The sequence below is a fragment of the Somniosus microcephalus genome, chromosome 23, assembly GCF_052327205.1.
Source record: "Somniosus microcephalus isolate GS21.2 chromosome 23, FLI_Smic_1.0, whole genome shotgun sequence".
NCBI lineage: Eukaryota > Metazoa > Chordata > Chondrichthyes > Squaliformes > Somniosidae > Somniosus > Somniosus microcephalus.
The window spans coordinates 8,147,249-8,168,628 of NC_141009.1; the positions used below are offsets into that span (position 1 = coordinate 8,147,249).

General features: G+C 47.9%; 1 protein-coding gene across 8 annotated transcripts in view; it reads right to left on the reverse strand.

Moving 5' to 3' along the window:
* Window positions 1-21,380, reverse strand: part of LOC147101623 (endophilin-B2-like) — a 125,228-nt gene that overhangs the window by 91,463 nt on the left and 12,385 nt on the right. For 2 of the 8 annotated variants that reach the window (XM_085965339.1, XM_085965333.1), the window contains exon 1: window positions 19,086-19,248. The exons of 2 other annotated variants lie outside the window; for them this stretch is intronic. In XM_085965339.1, the coding sequence (XP_085821465.1) occupies window positions 19,086-19,193 (108 nt within the window). In that variant the 5' untranslated portion in view covers window positions 19,194-19,248. Of the gene's footprint in view, window positions 1-19,054; window positions 19,250-21,380 lie in introns of those variants that run through there. 4 more of the 8 variants (XM_085965335.1, XM_085965334.1, XM_085965340.1 and 1 more) reach the window with 4 other exon arrangements.

The window sequence follows — 21,380 nt, forward strand, 5'->3', positions numbered from 1 at the left end:
ATATAAACTGGCAGACTATCTCTCGACCATCAGAGACACAAAACAGAGACAGACCCTCACCAGATACAGACTAAGCGACCACCAACTGGCAATTGAAAAAGGAAGATACAAGAAATCCTGGCAACCTAAAGAAAATAGATTATGTGATCACTGTCTGGCCGGCGAGGTTGAGACAGAGGTGCACTTCCTCCTAAAATGCGAAAAATTCAACGAGACAAGAAACATATACTTTGACAAGCTCAGCCTTACAACCCCAGATTTCAAAGAATTGGATGACCTGTCAAAATTAAGAATAGTCCTGGGGGAGGGAGACAGATCATATCTTGGTGCCCAATATGTAACAACATGTCACAACCTGAGGAACATTGAGTGACTAACGAGCACACCCATAGCATATATACGCTAAAAATAAATCAATACCGAATGTACCCAACGACTGTTTTAAATTAATACTGAATGCACCCAACGAGGGTCAACGACTGTTTAAATTAATACTGTCTGTACCCAACGATGGTCAAAAACGTTTGACACCTACAGAATGTTGGAAACCTGTACTTTTTGTTATGTAAGCTTTGGCAACATGGTTCCCTGTAAACTTTCATGCCAATAAAGCATTTGAATTGAATTGAATTGAATAGAGAGGCAGAGAGAGAGAGAGAGACAGAGAGAGAGACAGAGAGAGAGAGACAGAGAGGCAGAGAGAGAGAGAGAGACAGAGAGAGAGAGACAGAGAGGCAGAGACAGAGAGAGAGACAGAGAGAGACACAGCGAGACAGAAAGAGGCAGAGAGAGAGACACATAGATTACTGCTCCTATGTTGAATGTCTTTTACTACATCCTATGAAGTTTTAGATTAAAATGAGAGAGAATATAGCCTTTCACTAGAAGCCTGCTGAGACAGACTGGCCCCCCGCCGCTCTCTGTCACAAGGCATTGGTTCAGGAGGGGCTGCTGCAAAATGCCAACAATTCTGGCATTTATCTTGAAATGTGACCTTCTCTGCTCAAGATGATTAGTTGTCATCTTCATTTCTGCTGTCTGGGGATTGCAGTTTAACACTGACCCATTGCACACGGCAAATTCCAAAGGCCACACGTATCCGGGGAGTCTCGGGCTTGACCCGTAAGGGAGAGAAAACTCTCAGGCCAACCTCTCACTCCCTGCTCTAGGAAGTTATAACAGCAGGATTGATAGAGGTCAGGGACAGGCTATCTGGTCTAGCCACCCTATCACCAATGGGAGACGAGGAGATCGAGAGGAGAAAGTGTTAAAAAAAAATCAGCCCAATGCAAGTCCCCAGGTCTACCATCCTCCCAAGAACTCCAACACATCCTGGTGTCCAGGGCACACGGGTCTGACACATGCTGTTTAAGATTCAGTCAGGAGCAGAAACCCTTTCCGTGGAAATCCAACACAATCCACAGTCACAGTGTTAATTCTCTTTTGCACAGTCCAATGACCTACCAATATTGCCCAATGTAGAATATCCATGAATAATAGCCCTGCTACAACAACAACTTGCATTTATATAGTAGTAAAAACGTCCCAAGGCGCTTCACAGGAGCGATTATCAAACAAAATCTGACACCGAGCCACATAAGGAGACATTAGGACAGGTTAGGACATTGTGTAGAATGGGCCGATACTCTCTGGAGTTTAGAAGAATGAGAGGTGATCTCATTGAAACATAAGATTCTGAGGGGGATTGACAGGGTAGATGCCGAAAGGTTGTTTCCCCTGGCTGGAGAGTCTAGAACCAGAGGTCACAGTCTCAGGATAAGGGGTCAGCCATTTAAGACTGAGATGAGGTGGAATTTCTTTACTCAGAGGGTTGTGAATCTTTGGAATTCTCTACCCCAGAGGGCTGTGGATGCTGAATCGTTGATGTAATAGCTCCAAATTTGCAGACAACACAAAGCTGGGTGGGCGTGTGTGCTGTGAGGAGGATGCCGAGAAACTTCAGGATGATTTGGACAGGTTAGGTGATTGGGCAAAAGCATGGCAGATGCAATATAATGTGGATAAATGCGAGGTTATCCACTTTGGTGCCAAAAACAGGAAAGCAGATTATTATCTGAATGGCAATAGATTGGGAGAAGGGGAAGTGCAACGAGACCTGGGTGTCCTTGTGCACCAGTCGCTGAAGGTAAGCATGCAGGTGTAGCAGGCGGTTAAGAAGGCAAATGGCATGTTGGACTTCGTAGCGAGAGGGTTTGAGTACTGGAACAAGGATGTCTTGCTGCAGTTATACAGGGCCTTGGTGAGACCACATCTTGAGTATTGTGTGCAGTTTTGGTCGCCTTATCTGAGGAAGGATGTTCTTGCCATGGAGGGAGTTCAGCGAAGATTCACCAGGCTGATACCTGGGATGACAGGAATGACGTATGAGGAGAGATTGGGTCGATTGGGCTTATACTCACTGGAGTTTAGAAGATTGAGAGGGGATCTCATTGAAACTTATAAAATTCTGACAGGACTGGACAGACTAGATGCAGGAAGGATGTTCCCGATGGTCGGGGAGTCCAGAACCAGGGGTCACAGTCTAAGGATAAGGGGTAAGCCATTTAGGACAGAAATGAGGAGGAATTTCTTCACCCAGAGAGTGGTGAACCTGTGGAATTCTCTACCACAGAAGGCAGTAGAGGCCAATTCATTAAATATATTCAAGAAGGAGTTGGATATATTTCTTAAAGCTAAAGGGATCAAGGGGTTTGGGGAGAAAGCAGGGACCGGGTACTGAATTTGGATGATCAGCCATGATCTCATTGAATGGCGGAGCAGGCTCGAGGGGCCGAATGGCCGACTCCTGCTCCTAATTCTTATGTTTTTATGTGACCAAAAGCTTGGTGAAAGAGGCAGGTTTTAAGGAGCATCTTAAAAGGAGGAGAGAGATGTAGAGAGGCGGAGAGGTTTAGGGAGGGAATTCCAAAGCTTAGGGCCCAGGCAACAGAAGGCACGGCCGCCAATGGTGGAGCGATGGAATCGGGGGGTGCAAGAGGCCAAGGTACCTGGCACTTGGAGCTCTTGTCATTTGTTGCCAACCGTACTCAAGACCCAATTGGTTTTGTTTAGAGAAACTTTTTTTTTTTTTAAAAGCCACTCACACTCACTCGGGGAAAAAACCTAACAGCAGCATTTCCATGGTTATCATTAACTAGCCCGGTCCCCTGGAATTGTGGTTTGCAGAATTCAGGTTTTTTAAAAAAATTTCACTCTATAAAACTAAAATTATAGTTTTAATAACATTTTAATAACATTTGCTAACGTGGATTTCAGACTCAGAGAGACAGCAACAGTTCTCAGTCTGTCCTTGGGACAGAGCTGCAGTCAATCATTTGTAACAGTCCAGTTTGCTATCATGCCGGGCGTGATTTTTAAAAAAAGAATGTGAATTCTCAGTTACATCACATCACTCGGCCGGACACAAGGGGTAAAGTTTCCTGACTGCCTGTGCTCTAGCTCTGAGCACCGCTCAGCACAGGGGTTATATTGCTTAAAAAAAGCACAAAAAAAAGGGGGATGGGTTCAACCTTCAATGCCAAGCCAACTCGATCAGAGCAACAAATATCATGGGCCAAAAAATTAATAGTCTTAAAATAAGGGCCATTTGGCAGAGTGTGCCTGGGGAGGAGGGGAGCATGGAGCGTATGTGCGGTCGCCAACTCTGATTGGCCGTATTCCTAGAGGTTTCATCACATGACCTCCCGCCTCCCACTGGCCCCGTCCCCAGGCTCCCGCCATTGGTCGCCCGTCACGTCCATCCTCGCGGTGCCCCGCCTTTCCCACGGCCAATCGGAAAGCGAACAGACTCTTCCATCACCCAATTGGATGAGTCGCCTAAACAGCCTTTATTCCCAACTCCAATATTTTTTGAAGGGTCCCAGACCTGAGACGTTGACTCTGTTTCTCTCTCCACGGATGCTGCCTGGCCTGCTGAGCATTTCCAGCATTTTCTGTTGTTATTTCAGATTTCCAGCATCCGCAGTATTTTGCTATTGCCCAATATTTTTATAACTAAATTGTTCAAAGAAAATGAACTTTTTTTTTGGGACGCCCCTTCGATCTTTCTCCCGGGCTGTTGCCCGCGGCAACGTCCCAGGGATTAATCTTCAATGGCTGGAGACTCCAGGGCCAATCCCTAAATTATATGTCAAGCTGATATTATACAACTAGCACGTCAAGATTAAAATCAATCGGAAAAACTTCACGAGGTTGTCTCACCAACGAACAAGGCGCCTGTTGAACGAGCGCTGGCTCGCTCCAGAGATTATAACCCCACACAGAGCAGAGAGCGTTTAATAATATACGAGCTGGGATGTCAGCTTGTCACCTGATTAACTAGACGGGAGGGTGCCATCACATTACAGTTCCTCACATTCAGCTGCCAAGTGTCTAAAGGGCTCCTTTGTACATTTTTTAAATAGCATTTTATCGAGTATGTTCTAACAGTTTTTAAAAAAAATATATATATATAAAGCAATACACCGTTCCAAGCACTGCACTGTGGAATACTTCAATTAAACTGCTACTGAACATGAGATCTGTCATTTATACAGGCCTGTAATGGAGCTGAACAGAAGGTGAGATCCCTGGAAGGAACACTCAAAAATCATTTGGCTATTTTTCACATTTTGGCGTCAATATAACCCTGTGCCTGCTCCAAGAGTTAGTTATACACACATGCTTCTTTATCGACATTGATGTACTTCAAAAAGCTAGAAAGAAAGACTTGCATTTCTATAGCGCCTTTCACCACCACCGGACGTCCCAAAGTGCTTTACTGCCAAAGAAGTACTTTTTGAAGTATAGTCACTGTTGTAATGTGGGAAATGCGGCAGCTAATTTGCACACAGCAAGCTCCCACAAACAGCAATGTAATAATGAGCAGATAATCTGTTTTAGTGATGTTGGTTGAGGGATAAATATTGGCCCAGGGAGACCTCCCCCCTGCTCTTCTTCAAAATAGTGGCCGTGGGATCTTTTATGTCCACCTGAGTGAGCAGACGAGGCCTCGGTTTAACGTCTCATCTGAAAGACGGCACCTCCGACAGTGCAACGCTCCCTCAGTACTGCACTGGGAGTGTCAGCCCAGATTTTTGTGCTCAAGTCTCTGGAGTGGGGACTTGAACCCACAACCTTCTGACTCAGGTGAGAGTGTGCTACCCACTGGCTGACACTCATGGTTATGGAATAATAAAGCCTTTTAAAAAAAAAGCCAACTTCAAACCCAAACTACACTGAAGTAGTGCACAAACACACAGCGCTCTTTAGATAAAATCAATGTGGGCAAGGTGCTATTTTTAATGTTTCTGCCGAAAGGCGTTCTGATATTTTTAAAAAGAATGTGGAACTCGCTACCACAAGGAGTGGTTGAGGCGAATAGTACAGATGCAGTTAAAGGGAGGCTAGATAAACATATGAAGGAGAAAGGAATAGGATATGCTGATAGGGCGAGATGAAGAGGGTGGGAGGAGGCTCGCGTGGAACATAAACACCGGCACGGACCAGGTGGGCCCAATGGCCTGTTTCTGTGCTGTAAATTCTATTCAAAAGATATAAAGTACAATTTTCCTGGAACAAATTTTCCCCGACATCAGTTTTTGTTCCTGCTTCTCCAAAATAAAAATTGCTCCCCATGAGTCAGCTTTAAGTCGATTAAGCGATGTTTTCCCTTTCAGGGACTAGACTGATAAACATGTGTATGCCAGATGTAAACAGACTCGTGCCACTCTAGAGAGTTGGCCTTCGAAAATAAAACAAAACAAACTTTAAAAAAAAAACAGCCCCAAAAACAATCTGCATTTATGTAGCGGCCTTAAATGTAGAAGAGCGACCCGAGGCGCTTCGCAGTAGAGTAATGAGACGAGCACAGGCGCCGAGACAGATATTAGGAGGGGTCACCAACAGCTTGGTCGAAGAGGTGGGTTTTAAGGAGCGTCTTAACAACAACAACTTGTATTTATATAGCGCCTTTAATGTGGTAAAACGTCCCAAGGCGCTTCACAGGAACGTAAATCAGACAGAATCTGACATCGCGCCACATGAGATATTAGGGCAGGAGCTTGGTCAACGAGGTAGGTTTTAAGGAGCATCTTAAAAGGAGGAGAGAGAGGCGGAGCGGTTTAGGGAGGGAATTCCAGAGCTTAGGGCCTCGGCAGCTGAAGGCACGGCCACCAATAGTGGAGCGATTAAAACCAGGGATGCACAAGAGGCTAGAATTGGAGGAGAACAGACATCTCGGAGAGTTGTGGGGCTGGAGGAGGTTACAGAGGTAAGGAGTGGCAAAGCCACGGAGGGATTTGAAAACAAGGATGAGAATTTTAAAAATCGAGGCGTTGCCGGACCGGGAGCCAGTGTAGGTCAGCGAGCACAGGGGGGCGATGGGTGAACGGGACTCGGTGCGAGTTAGGACACGGGGCAGCAGAGTTTTGGATGCGCTCAAGTTTATGGAAGGGGGAAGATGGGAGGTTGGCCGGGAGTGCGTTGGAATAGTCGAGTCTGGTGGATGAGGGTTTCAGCAGCGGATGAGGTGGAGAGGTTTAGCGAGAGAAATCCAGAGCGTGGGATTAACGAGATGGTCACCAATGCTGGGACAAAGGGAGAGGGTGGGGGAGGGGGGTATGCACAAGAGGTCAGAGAGGTTCTGATGAGTAGTTATACTGACAGAAGTGAGGTATGGGCTTGGCATCATTTGAGGCTCAGCTTTACTCTCGCTTGTATGGAAAAAGACTCGGGCAGGGGAAATTGGGAGATTTTTCCCCATCATTTCTTCCGGAGATATTCTGGACTATTGTGAATGAGCTTTGGGACTCGCCGTTGCTAAACTGGATGAGCACAGCAATGGTCACCATCTGCTCATCCTTCTGCTCCCCTTCCCAGACTCGTCCCCACCCCCTTACAGCTCAAAGAGACGCTCTTCCCCGATTCTCTCTCACTTCTCCTCCCCTCCCCCCCACCCAACCTCTCCCAATTCCCACAGACACTTTTCTGCCGCAGTTCTCTTCCGATGGGAGGGCGAGGGTGAAAGAGGAAACAAAACTCTACTGGATGCTGTGGGCAGAGGTTCCTGATCAGTCTGCAGCAACTCCTCCTGTACAATAGGAAAAGCTCCACATTTTATAGAATTCTGCTTATCCCACATTAACAGCAACAGGGAACCCCAGGCTCCCTAAACATCCTCACAACAGAGTATCAACAGCAGGAGTTAGAGACCAACTTTTTGAACCACTCATAAAATAGAATGATCGTAAATTGGTAAACATTTATATAGTTAATGAATGTGAGGCATCCTCTAGAGCTGGTCAAGGGACACAAGTATCACCCAGCATCAATTTATCGGCGGTGGATACATCCAGAAGCAAAAAATTAGATTATTCAATTTATTCCAAAACTATCATCTCCGAAAACTGTGCAGGCAATGCAATCGCAAAAGATCTCAAGGTCAGATCATAGTTTATCTAGTGCAGTGCTGAGGGAGCGCGGTGCTGAGGGAGTGCCGCACTGTCGGAGGGGCAATACTGAGGGAGCGCCGCACTGTCGGAGGGGCAGTACTGAGGGAGTGCTGCACTGTCGGAGGGGCAGGACTGAGGGAGCGCCGCACTGTCGGAGAAGTACTGAGGGAGCGCCGCACTGTCGGGGGGGCAGTACTGAGGGAGCGCCGCACTATCGGGGGGGCAGTACTGAGGGAGTGGCGCACTGAGGAAGCGCCGCGCCGAGGAATTGCCGCACTGTTGGAGGGGCAGTACTGAGGGAGTGCAGCACTGTCGGAGGGGCAGTATTGAGGGAGCGCAACACTGTCGGAGGGGCAGTACCAAGGGAGCACAGCACTGTCGGAGGGGCAGTACTGAGTGAGCACAGCACTGTCGGAGGGGCGGTACTGAGTGTAGTGTATGTAACCGTTCACCTTTAAGAGAACTATTTTAGGTGTGGCACTACTTTATCTTGGCTGCTGTATACTGTAATACCGACGGTGACCACACCGGTATATAAGTGCTGTGTCAGGATTTATTGGGCAGATTCGCCCTGACCTTCGAATAGTAAAGTCCTGTTAAAGTTACTCTTGTAGTCTGTGTATTAATTCGCCATAATACCTACAGACTTTACAGTGGCGACGAGTTCGATCTTACCCTGCGGCAATAATACTTCCGAAGCAGTTAACGAGCGTCGAGAAGAGGCACCCGCCCTCGTCGTTCTGCTGAGAGAAAACTCGAGTCTGCAGAGCAAGGAAGAAGGAAGAATTCAGACACGAAGCCTTCCATCAGCAACAGGCACTGATTGTCCCTTCTGCCACGGTGGTGAGTGAGCCGATCAGCACGAGAAGCAAGTCGGCCACGGTGACTGTGAGTAAAGGGAAAATAAAAAAATAAACGGAGGATAAGGGCGGTGAACTCGACCACGGTCGGGGGAAAGGAGCCGGACAGAAGTCGGGCCCAGAGGCGCTGAGACTGGGGCAGCGTGGAGCACGGAAGCCGCGGTACAAGCGGGCTGGGAGACGCAACGGCGTCGTGAGACAGCTAGACCGCGACCGGCGAAAAAGGCCGGGCAGCTACCGAGGCCACGAGGCACTGCGACCGGGATCGTAAGGCGCGGGAAGATATAAAAATAAATAAACCGCGGGGAGCTCAGCCGCAGCCGGGGAGGAAAGCACCGGCCTGCGAGAGGGCTGGGAGGCGCGATTGGAGTGAAAAAGGCCGGGCAGCGACCGAGGCCACGAAGCGCTGCGACCGGGATCGTAAGGCGCGGGAAGATATAAAAATAAATAAATCACGGAGAACTCAGCCGCAGCCGGGGAGGAAAGCACCGGACTGCGAGAGGGCTGGGAGGCGCGATTGGAAGCCGCTGAGGGAGAGACAGAGCCCGAGCGAGCGGGAGAGACAGAGCCCGAGCGAGGGAGACTGAGCGAGATCCAGCCCAGCGGCTGAAACTGTTCGCCGTCAACGGGTTGTACCCAGCGCCGGTTGCCCTGCCGAGAAAAGGGAACAAGGAACGCACTGAAGCTGACGCGCAGGCTGCGAACCCCGAAAGCCAGCGGTCGTCGCCCGAGGGAAAAGCTTACCCCTCCCGCCAGGGGAAGAAACGCGGGAAGCCGCCAGTAGGCGGGGAAGACGACAGAAGCGGGAAACCGCCATTTTGAAAGTGGGCGGGTGAAGAAGACAAGCGCGGGAAACCGCCATTTTGGAAAAAAAAAAGTTAAAGAAAAATTTCGTGTTTGTTTCGCAGAAAGATAGTGAGAGATAGTGAAGATGCCTAAGCGTGGTAACATCAACAACTTCGATTCCGAGGTGGAAGATTGGGCCACGTACGTAGAACGTATCGAGATATATTGTGAGGCCAATAAGATAGCAGATGATGATAAAGCTCTCACCTTATTAAACGCAATGGGGGCAAAGACATACGGGCTATTGAAGCATCTTCTATCACCAGCTAAACCGGCGGATCAGACTTTCGCTAATATTGTTGCTGTCCTGAAGGATCATTTGAACCCCACACCACTGATGTTGGCGGAACGATTCAAATTCTATGCGAGAACGCAACGGGAAGAGGAAAGCAACGCGGAATACTTGGTCGAACTGCGTAGACTAGCGAAATACTGCCAGTTTGGGGAAAATCTGACAGAGGCATTGAGAGACAAGTTCGTGTGCGGGTTGTCGAAGGAAGGAACACAAAAGAGTCTGCTAGAAGAGAACGATCTCACACTTGATAAGGCTGTCCTTATTGCAGCATCGCACGAAGCCGCAGCGAGAGGCACAGCGGAAATGCAGCTGAAGGCAGCGGTACTCAGTGTGGATCAAATTACTTCGGGTACATCGAAATGTTATCGTTGTGGGAAGACAACACACGACCAGAACCAATGCTGGTTTAAAAACCAGGAATGTAGAAAATGTGGCAAACTTGGTCACATAGCTAAGGTATGCCGGTCAGGAAAGAAGACCAACAACAACAACAAAAAGTCACCGCAGGAAAAGTACAATAAGGTACACAAGGTGGCTGAGAAGAGTTCAGATGAACAGAATTCGGATTCAGACCCAACCGTTCAGGAACTGGGTAGTCTGAGAATTCACAATGTGAGTAAGGAAGCTGACCTGCAAACTATCTGGGTCATGCTAAAAATAGCCGGAGTCCAAGTGAAAATGGAATTGGACACAGGATCAGCCCTATCAGTCATAAATCGAAGGGATTACAACCGGCTATTCTCACACATACCCTTGAGAGATACCAAGATCGTATTGCAGACATACACGGGGCAGAAAGTATACCCCATGGGAAAGATAAAAGTCAAGGTGAGAGACAGGGGCAAAGAACACCAAGGAATGTATTTATATGTACTACCTGAGGGAGGTCCACCACTTCTGGGACGGGAGTGGATCTGGGAAATAAACATGGAATGGCACTATTTAAAAGCAATAATGAGTGAGAACTCGGTGAAGACAATCAGCTCAGACTCTGAAACGGATGACGATAAGACCAGCCCAGGTGCGAAAGACAAGTTTAAAATGGACTTGCTGACTAAGGTTGGAAAAACGAAGGAGTGCATAAATGCTTATGCTTCAGAGGAGAACAAAGTTTCAGAACAGAATTCCACTGAACAACAACAACACAGTTTGACAGAGAATTCTGAGTCTGTCCAGTTTACAGATATGCACAATTCTGAGGAACACCGGGCTCGAACTCAACTCCATTTCAAATTACAACAGCAATTAGAACAATTGAGTTGCCGTCTCGAACAAGAGATGAAAGCAATGAAAAAGTTCTGTGACACAGAGTGGGAGAACCTGGAAAGACAACAGAAACAGCTGATGGAGAAAAAGGAGCAGGAGCACACAAACCGTCGGGGCAAGGAGGCCAAACGAATCAAAGCTGATTCGGTTTCAGAAGGTGCGTGCTTTAATCTGGTGGAGCAAGAGGTTCAGCAACTGAAAGCGCTTGTTAGCAGATTGCAGGCAGAAAAGACTGATTTGGTCGCCATGAACTCCGAGCTCCTACTGAAGTTGGGTGCAGCATCACCGGACGATTCAAGTGGGGAAATTCGAATGGTGGAGGCTGCGGATGATGGCGAAGTAGAAACAGCAAAGGAGCCCCAGGGCAAGGTTATAAACAGCCCTGCAGCTACTGGGAAACGTATGAGGTCAGAAGAGTTAACGGTCAGCCAACTCTTTCATATGCTGAAGGACAAGACTCTGAAATGGGAACAAATTGAACATGAGTTTAAATCTTCAAAGGAGAGGGGTTTGGAGTTAGCGGTCAGCCAACTCCTTCATATGCTGAAGGACAAGACTCTGAAATGGGAACAAATTGATCAGGAGTTTAAATCTTCAAAGGAGAGGGGTTTGGAGCTCCCAAAAGTTATTGAAATAGCTGAGGTTGCAACACAGACTGAGAAGATGGCAGCAGAGCAACCCTTGGATGCCAAAAGTACGCTGACTCACGTCAATGTTGAACAACAGAAGGTTGAAACAGCTGCTACAGTAGAGGGATTGAATAGTCCGATCAACCAATCTCCGAATGAAGTGGAAGTATTGAAATCACAAATGACGTCATTAGTAAAAGACTTGCAGGAAGCCCAGAAAAAGCTGGATGAAGCTGAACGCCTGAAGAAGTCTCTTCAGGAAAGATGTCTGGATTTGGAACAAAAGCTGGCTAATGTCCAGCTGGGTATGGAGGAACTAGAAGACCCTCTCACTGGCCTAGCTCAAGATGACACCGAATATTACCATGACCTGTTGGACGACATCGAATATTACGACGACCTGTTCTGCCCAGCTTGTGATGAAAACTCCCAAACTGCAGAAACCTTGAAGAATCACAAAAAGTCTAAGGAACATCGGGAGATGGTGGCGCTACTACGGAAAAAGGAGGACGAGAAGGAGGAACTGTGCATGCAGCTGGCAGCTAACAGTGGAGCCCAGAGAGTCTCCAAGAAGCAGAAAAGGAAAAAACGAAGCAGAAGATGATGATCATCTGGACCATCATCATCACTACTAGATCACGCACGGGGTCCCTTCGAACGGAGCCAAATCAGTTTGGAAGTAGAAAAACTTCCCAAGGCACTCAAGTTTTTACAAGCCAACAATGCTGGTTCAGAAGGACGGAAGTTCAAGCTGTTAAGTCCAGTGAAGGACTATTGGATGAGTCACTCCAGCAACGTGAACCGACTACACCACAGGGAACTGCTACACCACTGAGGTGTTGTCAGGACCGAGTCAAGAAGCACGGAAGGCGCATCCACCGAGATTGAATCTGTGAACTGTTTTCTGCAGAAACTGAATCTATAAACTGTTTCCGCAGAGACTACATCTGTGAACTGTTTTAACATGAAGTTGGATATATGTTATGATGTTATGTTTAATGGGGAATAAGTATGTTGTAAGCTAAAAAGGGAGGATTGTAGTGTATGTAACCGTTCACCTTTAAGAGAACTATTTTAGGTGTGGCACTACTTTATCTTGGCTGCTGTATACTGTAATACCGACGGTGACCACACCGGTATATAAGTGCTGTGTCAGGATTTATTGGGCAGATTCGCCCTGACCTTTGAATAGTAAAGTCCTGTTAAAGTTACTCTTGTAGTCTGTGTATTAATTCGCCATAATACCTACAGACTTTACACTGAGGGAGTGCTGCACTGTCGGAGGGGCAGTACTGAGGGAGCACAGCACTGTCGGAGGGGCAGTACTGAGGGAGCACAGCACTGTCGGATGGGCAGTACTGAGGGAGTGCTGCACTGTCGGAGGGGCAGTACTGAGGGAGTGCTGCACTGTCGGAGGGGCACTACTGAGGGAGTGCTGCACTGTCGGAGGGGCACTACTGAGGGAGTGCTGCACTGTCGGAGGGGCAGTACTGAGGGAGTGCTGCACTGTCGGAGGGGCAGTACTGAGGGAGCGCCGCACTGTCGGAGGTGCCGTGTTTCAGATAAGACTTTAAACCGAGGCCCCGTCTGCCCTCTCAGATGAACCTAAAAGATTCCATGACCACCATTTCGAAGGAGCAGGGGAGTCCTGGGTCAATAGCACTAAAAACAGATGATCTGGTCATTATCACATTGCGGGATCTTGCTGTGCCCAAATTGGCTGCCGCATCTCCTACATCACAACAGCGACCACGTTTGAAAAATGTACTTAATTGGCTGTAAAGCGCTTTGGACCGTCCAGAGGTAGTGAAAGGCGCTGTAGACTGATGGAGACACCGACATCACTGCTAGATCCCCAAAAGACTGATGGGTATAAACAGGCCGAAGCTGGAACCTGGCCTATCTTTCCAGGTGCAGATGGAGCTGCTATGTTTTTTTTTGGTTGCTGAGCATTTTCTATTTTTATGACAGATTGCCAACATTTACATTCCCCCCTCCCCCCCTCAGCCATGACTTCAACGGTTCATCAGCCTTTAGGTCCCTCTGGTCAGGTCACTCCGCGGAGACAGAATTCAAGTTCAATGAGATAATTGCAGCTTGGACGGAGGGAGGCTCAAGTCAGCCACCTGGGTCTTGGATCCCCACTGGATCATCTCAAATCAAAGAGCTGCACCCTACCCAAGGCAAGTACTTTCGCAAAATCCCCCCTAGCCACCGTGAGTTTGACCGCGCACCAACTCACTGCCGACGCTCGGTCCCAACAACCCTGGGCAGGCAGAATCTGGCGAAATACGAAGTGAAGCTAATACATTCCAGCACTTCATAGACAGGCTGGTGGAATGGGCGGACACGCGGCAGATTAAAATTTAACACAGAAAAGTTCAAAGTGATACATTTTGGTAGGAAGAACGTGGAGAGGAAATATAAACTAAAGGGTACAATTCTAAAAGTGGGTGCAGGAACAGAGGGACCTGGGGGGTAGATGTGTGCACAAATAGTTGAAGGCGGCAGGGCAGGTTGAGAAAGTGTACGGGTCACTGGGCTTTATAATTTATTTCTGACAGAATTCCACATTCTAACCACCCTCTGCGTAAAGAAATTCTTTCTAACTTCTCCCAGGAAAGGTCCACAGCCAAAATTCACCAAGTTGCAAAAAGTGACTTTACAGAGAGAGAGGGCTCGAGTCCACGCCTGGCTCATGAGCTATAGTTCCAGTGTCGCTGACGGAGCTCCAATCCTGCCCTGCAGCGCACGACAACCCGCCGCCCATTTATATCACTGGGCCACTCCCACTGGGATATAAATCGGGGCCTGCGTGACAAGTGTGAGCTAAACCAATTTGAAACCATTCGGAGTTCACCGATCTGCTGGGCGTTTATAGTGATCTTTTGTTTTTTCCCATTCAATCTTTCCAGTTGAATTCACTAAAAGCTCAATGGGGTATATTTTAATCTTGGGCAATTGGCCGCCTATTTTGCCCTCAGCCCGATTTTCTTTTCCACTGGGCTTTATAAAGAGAGGCGTAGGGCAGGATTTTCTTTGGGCCGTGGAGGCGGGATTGGAAGTGTGTGGGGGGTTAAAATCCCGAAATCAGGGGTCACAAACCCATCCCGTCCCCAACCCGCCTCCATGCCAGTTTCAAAGGAGGCGGATACCCGACCAGCGCTGGGACCCGCCTCCCCGAGGCGGGAAGGGGATTAGTGCCAATTAACTGCCTGTTAACAGGTAGTTAACAGGCAGTTTTTAGCCTAATCCCTATTTTCATTGTTGAAATGTGGGATTCCCGACGGCTCCAAACCACGCCAAGTTAGCGAGGCGGGCCGTCGGGATGAAGGGCTTGGAGGGGGTCGAGATGTCCGGTGTTCAGGTGAGTGATGGGTGCATGAGTGCAGAGGTAAGTGTGTTTGGTATGTGTAAAGTGTTTAACGAAGTTTTACTTACATTTACTTACCTTTACAGCCTTCCTTCCCTCAGGTCTCGGGAGTCCCTCATCTCACCGGCACAGAAAGCAGAATGGCTGTGAGCTGTCAAAAGTTCCAGCATTCAGCTTTCTGTTCTGGGGAGATCTCTAAATCATCCCAAGAGGAAGGAATTAACCTGGAGTACAGATCGTCAGTGTTTGACAGCTTCAAACAGCTGTCAAACGCTGATATTTCATCTGTCAAAAGGTCTTGACAGATGAAATATCAATCTGTGACGTCACCTGTTGCCGGGTGGCCCTTAATTGGCCTGCTGAGCCCGCTGGGTGGGCTCAACAAGGTCAATCAAGTCAAAATCGCGTGGGTTGGCTAGAACTCGATGGAGGCGGGACTACAACCCCGAAAGTTGTAGTACCGCCTCCTCAATGAAAATCCAGCCCATAGAGTACAAAAGTAAGGAACTTATGAAGAACCTGTATAAATCACTGGTTCGGCCTCAACTGGAGTATTGTGTCCAATTCCAGGCACCACACTTTAGGAAGGATTTGAAGGAATTAGAGAGGGTGCAGAAAAGATTTACAAGAATGATTCGAAGGATGAGGGACTTCAGTTGCGTGGTTAGATTGGAGAAGCTGGGGTTGTTCTCCTTAGAGCAGAGAAGGTTGAGAGGAGATTTGATAGAGGTGTTCAAAATCATGAGGGGTCCGGACAGAGTAGATAGAGAAACTGTTCCCATTGGCGGAAGGGTCGAGAACCAGAGGACACAGATTTAAGGTGATTGGCAGAAGAACCAAAGGCGACATGAGGAAAAACTTTTTTACGCAGCGAGTGGTTAGGATCTGGAATGCACTGCCTGAAAGGGTGGTGGAGGCAGATTCAATTGTGGCTTTCAAAAGGGAATTGGATAAGTACCTGAAGGAAAACAATTGCAGGGCTACGGGGAAAGGGTGGGGGAGTGGGACTAGCTGAAGTGCTCTTGCAGAGAGCCGGCACGGGCTCGACGGGCTGAATGGCCTCCTACTGTGCTGTAACCATTCTATGATTCCCCCCCACCCCCCCCCCCCAACAGAGCAGAGGAGAAATAAGTGTGCGACCCAATTTATAGAAAAGGAGAATACAGTCCTTTCTGGTAACTGGTCGGTGAAAGAAGTTAATTTAAAAAAAGGGTAAGACAAGATTCGATTAAATCGAGATTTGCACAACGCAGTTTAGTCGGGACAAGTTCTTCAAACTGAAATGTTTGATGGTTCTTTGAGGCTCACCAGGATTCTGCACCAATGCACGGCCAACAGATGTCATGTCAAAAGCTGCAGCACTGAGATTAATAAATTCAAGGAAATAAGGTAGCAGCGTAACCATGTATTACAGCAACTGTTATTACCATCCAGCTTCAGTCTAATCTCGTGTATTATAGGGGTGGACTGTGATCAGTAGCAATGATTCAGCGAATCCACCAGGGGCTCAATTTCAATTAGCGAGAGGTGAAGTACTGGAATGTAACAGCAGAATATTATAATAATCAGTTATCTAGAGAGACTGGAGAAGCTGGGATTATTCCCTTAGAGTGGAGAAGGTCAAGGGGAGATTTACTAGAGGCGTTCAAAAATCATATGGGGTTGAGAGAGAGAGAGTAAATAAGGAGAAACTGTTTCCACTGGCAGGAGGGTCGGTCACCAGAGGGGGGGGGACACTGATTTAAAATATTTGGCAAAAAAGCCAGGGGCAGATGAGAATATTTTTTTTTATAAACACAGCGAGTTGTTGTGATCTGGAATGCGCTGCCTGAAAGGGCGGTGGAAGCAGATTCAATAGTGACTTTCAAAAGGGAATTGGATAAATACTTGAAAAGGAAAAATTTGCAGGGCTGTGGGGAAAGAGCAGGAGAGTGGGACTGATTGGAGAGCTCGTTCAAAGAGCCGGCACAGGCACGATGGGCCGAATGGCCTCCTTCTGTGCTGTGTGATTCTATTCTATAACATAGCAACATTCTCCTGTGAGATACCACAATCGCTCTGAGGAATGAAGCACTAATCCCGAGTGATGAGCTTATTAAGCTCTTGGGTATCCACACGGCCTCAAGTGCCACATGCAAAAATCTCGCAAAGGCATCGAGTTTATACATCGGGTTTTGGGACTTTGCTCTACAATTGGCCACCTCTCTCTCTCTCTCCCTCAATGTGGACAACCGGTCGTCTCAGCTTTTTATTATTAAAACTAAAACTCTGCACAGGCAGCACAACGCAACGCGGCAGAAAGGTTTAAACCTCGAGTTGTGGGTTCAAGTCCCACTCTCGTCTTCCGGAGGAGACGTTAAACCGAGGCCCCATCTGCCCTCTCTCAGGTGGAGGTTAAAAGATCCCGCGGCCACTATTTCGAAGAAGAGCAGGGGAGTTCTCCCCGGTGTCCTGGGACCAATATTTATCCCTCAATCAACATCACTAAAAAGCAGATGATCTGGTCATTATCACATTGCTGTTTGTGGGAGCTTGCTGTGCGCAAATTGGTTGCCGTGTTTCCCACATTACAACAGTGGCCACACTTCAAAAAGTACCTCATTGGCTGTAAAGCGCTTTGGGACGTCCGGTGGTTGTGAAAGGCGCTATAGAAATGCAAGTCTTTCTTTTTCTTTTCAAAGGATGTCCCTGAAATTATAAATCCCAAAGTCCTGCAGCGGCTGTTCTCCCAACTAGGGCCTGCGCTCGGAGACTCACCAAAGAAGCAGATTCGGACAGATGGTGATTTACTGGACATTTACAACACATCGTATTCAATGCCAGATTAAACTGATCAACTTTCCTTGGCTGAAAGGCATTAGCTCATTCTTTGCACCGTGCTGGCCCACAGTCACTCAAATACCCTGGGACTCCCAGATTACACAGCCCCCACACTTACAACTCAATACTCCTACACAAGTCATAAATAATCTCACTGCGGTGCAATTTCATTTTGCACTTGCAGACGGCATTTACAGATTACTTGTCACAGTAATTGAAAAGGTTCTTTGCTGGCATCAGAAATGCCCATGGCGCTATATAAATGCAAGTCTCTCTTAGGCGTTCCGAAGTAGATAGCGGAGGCTGGTGTGGAGCATAAACACTGGCATAGACCAGTTGGGCCGAATGGCCTGTTTTCTGTGCTGGGAACTCGATGTAATGGGATCCCCAGAGCGTTGTTTCCAAACCAGTGATATTCAAACAGCCTCCATAGTTCAGAACGATGGGATCCAAGACCCTTACTCATGTGCATTCCTAATCTGGAGGGAATGGGGACGCGAGGGGAAACCCAAGTAAGAGAGAGAGAGACCCACCGTCACACTTGGTAGAAGTTGGGCCCACAGTCGCAGTGAGGGAAGCCTGGGAGAAGGTGTGAAGACAGGAGGAGGGGGGGAAAACGTAGGAGCGATGACACGATATACCCGCAGAGCCTCATTGCTCTGGTGAGCTCACTCTGGTACCAGTCCTAGATTCATAGTAAGTTTTTACTGAACATAGGAACAGGAGTCGACCATTCAGCCCCTCGAGCCAGTTCCACCATTCAGTGAGATCATGGCTGATCTGCGGCCTAACTCCATACACCCGCCTTTGGCCCATATCCCTTAATACCTTCAGTTAACAAAAATCTACCAATCTCAGATGTAATATTAACAATTGATCTAGCAACAATTGCTGTTTGCGGAAGAGAATTCCAAACTTCTACCACCCTTTGTGTGTAGAAGTGTTTCCTAATTTCACTCCTGAAAGGTCTGGCTCTAATTTTTAGACGATGCCCCCTAGTCCTAGAATCCCCAACCAGCGGAAATAGCTTCTCTCTATCTACCCTATCTGCTCCCCTTAATATCTTGAAAACTTCGATCAGATCACCCCTTAACCTTCTAAATTCCAGGGAATACAACCCTAGTTTGTGTAATCTCTCCTCGTAATTTAACCCCTGGAGTCCAGGTATCATTCTGGTAAACTTACGCTGCACTCCCTCCAAGGCCAATAATGTTTAAATGCAAGGGTACAAGTTACGTCGCGTCTACAGCACTGAAACAGGCCATTCGACCCAACTGGTCCGTGCCGGTGTTTATGCTCCACACGAGCCCTTTTTCGTCTCACCCAATCAGCATATCCTTCTATTCCTTTCCCTAGCTTCCCCTTAAATGCATTTGTACAAGTGGCGAACACCAGATATGAAAGCACGGTGACAGCATCCCCAGCAAACACCCCTATTGTGCATCGCACTTTAGCTGTCAAGTTTTTAACTGTGATAATTAGAAGGTTCAAAACACAGAGTCCTCTAATAATACCTGACAGTCTGTTAAAAAAACCCTCATCTACCAGCAGGGGCCCAGCCACTGAATGAACAACAGTGGGCGGTCGGCTATCAAAGGTGAAGTTCACATGAGTGCTGATGGCGTTCGATGGCAGGAATCGGCCTGAGCCCATAGATCAGGACGTTGGTGTTCCCCATCGTTCAGCTCTCATTAACATGGCTGCCATCTTTAAAATGTGCGTTGCCAGGGTTACCCGGTCGGCTAAATCAACATGGTGACTCATCCTCTTCCACCAGGCAGGGCACTGCACAAAGGCCATTGTTCCGTGCAAAACAAGATTAGCACAATGATTCCTTTCATGCAGCTGTCATTCGGTACAATGTACGTGGTTTTTTTTTTTAAAAACAAAAATAACATATAAGCCACATCGCTTCATCAGCTCGAGATACTTTTCAAAAAGCGCCCATTTTATCCTGGGGAATGAGGTCAAATGGTCGAGCGCTCGCTGAGCAGGTGAGGGGTACCGGGATCGATGCCTGCATTCTCCACTCCCCTTTTTGGCTTAGGGCAAGTCGCCAGAAAGAAAAATGGTGTCAGGTGTCACTGAGCCCATGCCAGACGGGCCAAAGGACAGCAAATCTTCTGCCGGCACAGACACGATGGCCCGAATGACCTCCTTCTATGCCGTAAATTTCTATGATGCTATTTCTATCCTCGCTTAGCTTGTCCTATGGCGCAACCATCTTCAGTTGCTTCATCAAAGACCTTCCCTCCATCATAAGGTCAGAAGTGGGGATGTTCGCTGATGATTGCACAGTGTTCAGTTCCATTCGCAGCTCCTCAGATAATGAAGCAGTCCATGCCTGCATGCAGCAAGACCTGGACGATATTCATGCTTGGGCTGGATAAGTGGCAAGTAAGATTCACGCCACACAAGTGCCAGGCAATGACCATCTCCAATAAGCGAGAATCTAACAACCTCCCCTTGACATTCAACAGCATTACCATCGCCGAATCCCCCACCATCAACATCCTGGGGGGGTCACCATTGACCAAAAATTTAACTGGACCAGCCACATAAATACTGTGGCAACAAGAGCAGGTCAGAGGCTGGGTATTCTGTGGCGAGTGTCTCACCTCCTGACTCCCCAAAGCCTTTCCACCATCTACAAGGCACAAGTAAGGAATGTAATGGAATACTCCCCACTTGTCTGGATGAGTGCAGCTCCAACAACACTCAACAAGCTTGACACCATCCAGGACAAAGCAGCCCACTTGATTGGCACCCCATCCACCACCTTAAACATTCACTCCCTCCACCACCGGCGTACTGTGGCTGCAGTGTGTACCATCTACAAGATGCACTGCAACAACTTACTGAATCTTCTTCGGCAGCACCTCCCAAACCCGCGACCTCTACCACCTAGAAGGACAAGGGCAGGTGCATGGGAACACCGCCACCTCCAAGTTCCCCTCCAAGTCACACACTATCCTGACTTGGAAATATATCGCTGATCCTTCATCGTCACTGGGTCAAAATCCTGGAACTCCCTCGGTAACAGCACTGTGGGAGCACCTTCACCACACGGACTGCAGCAGTTCAAGAAGGTGATTCACCACCACCTTCTCAAGGGCAATTAGGAACGGGCAATAAATGCTGGCCTTGCCAGCGATGTCCCACATCCCAGGAACGAATTTAAAAAAAATTCTGGGGGAGACGACGTAAAGAATGGAAAGCAAATTGATAAACAATCCTTCTCATGGTCGACATACAAGAAATTAAATTGAAGAGCAGTGATTGAAGCGGGGGGGGGGGGAATGCAAAAGCAGACATGTGCACAGTAAGATCCCATAACCTGCAAAATCAGTCAGGGTTTTTTTTTAATCCCCTTTTAAAAAAGAAAGGTGCAGGTTGAGGGAGGAATGCTGGCGAGGATGCTGGGGTCTCGCTCAAAGAATGGCATCGCCAACAATGCGGCACTCCCTCAGTACTGCACCACGAGCCGCAATGTGCTCACGTCCTGGAGTAGAGCGTGAACCCACAACTTCTTCCATTCGGGAGGCGAGAGTGCTACCACCTGAGACATGGTGACAGTGTCAGAGAGGAGGAGTGCTGGAACCTAAATATCGGCGCGTAAGCAACACGTTTTACCAGCTGAAATGCTCCCTTTGCATCTTTGCCGATTACACTTCAGTCCCACAAATTATCGACCCATCAGGCAAAGGAGGAAATGACGTGCCAACATACGAAACCGACGGGCAAGAAAAGACCAGCTGGTCCATCAAGCCTGCCCCACACCTCATGTTGGCTGGAGCATCACGACCAGATACTTCCTACTTCCCACCCCATCTCCTGGGA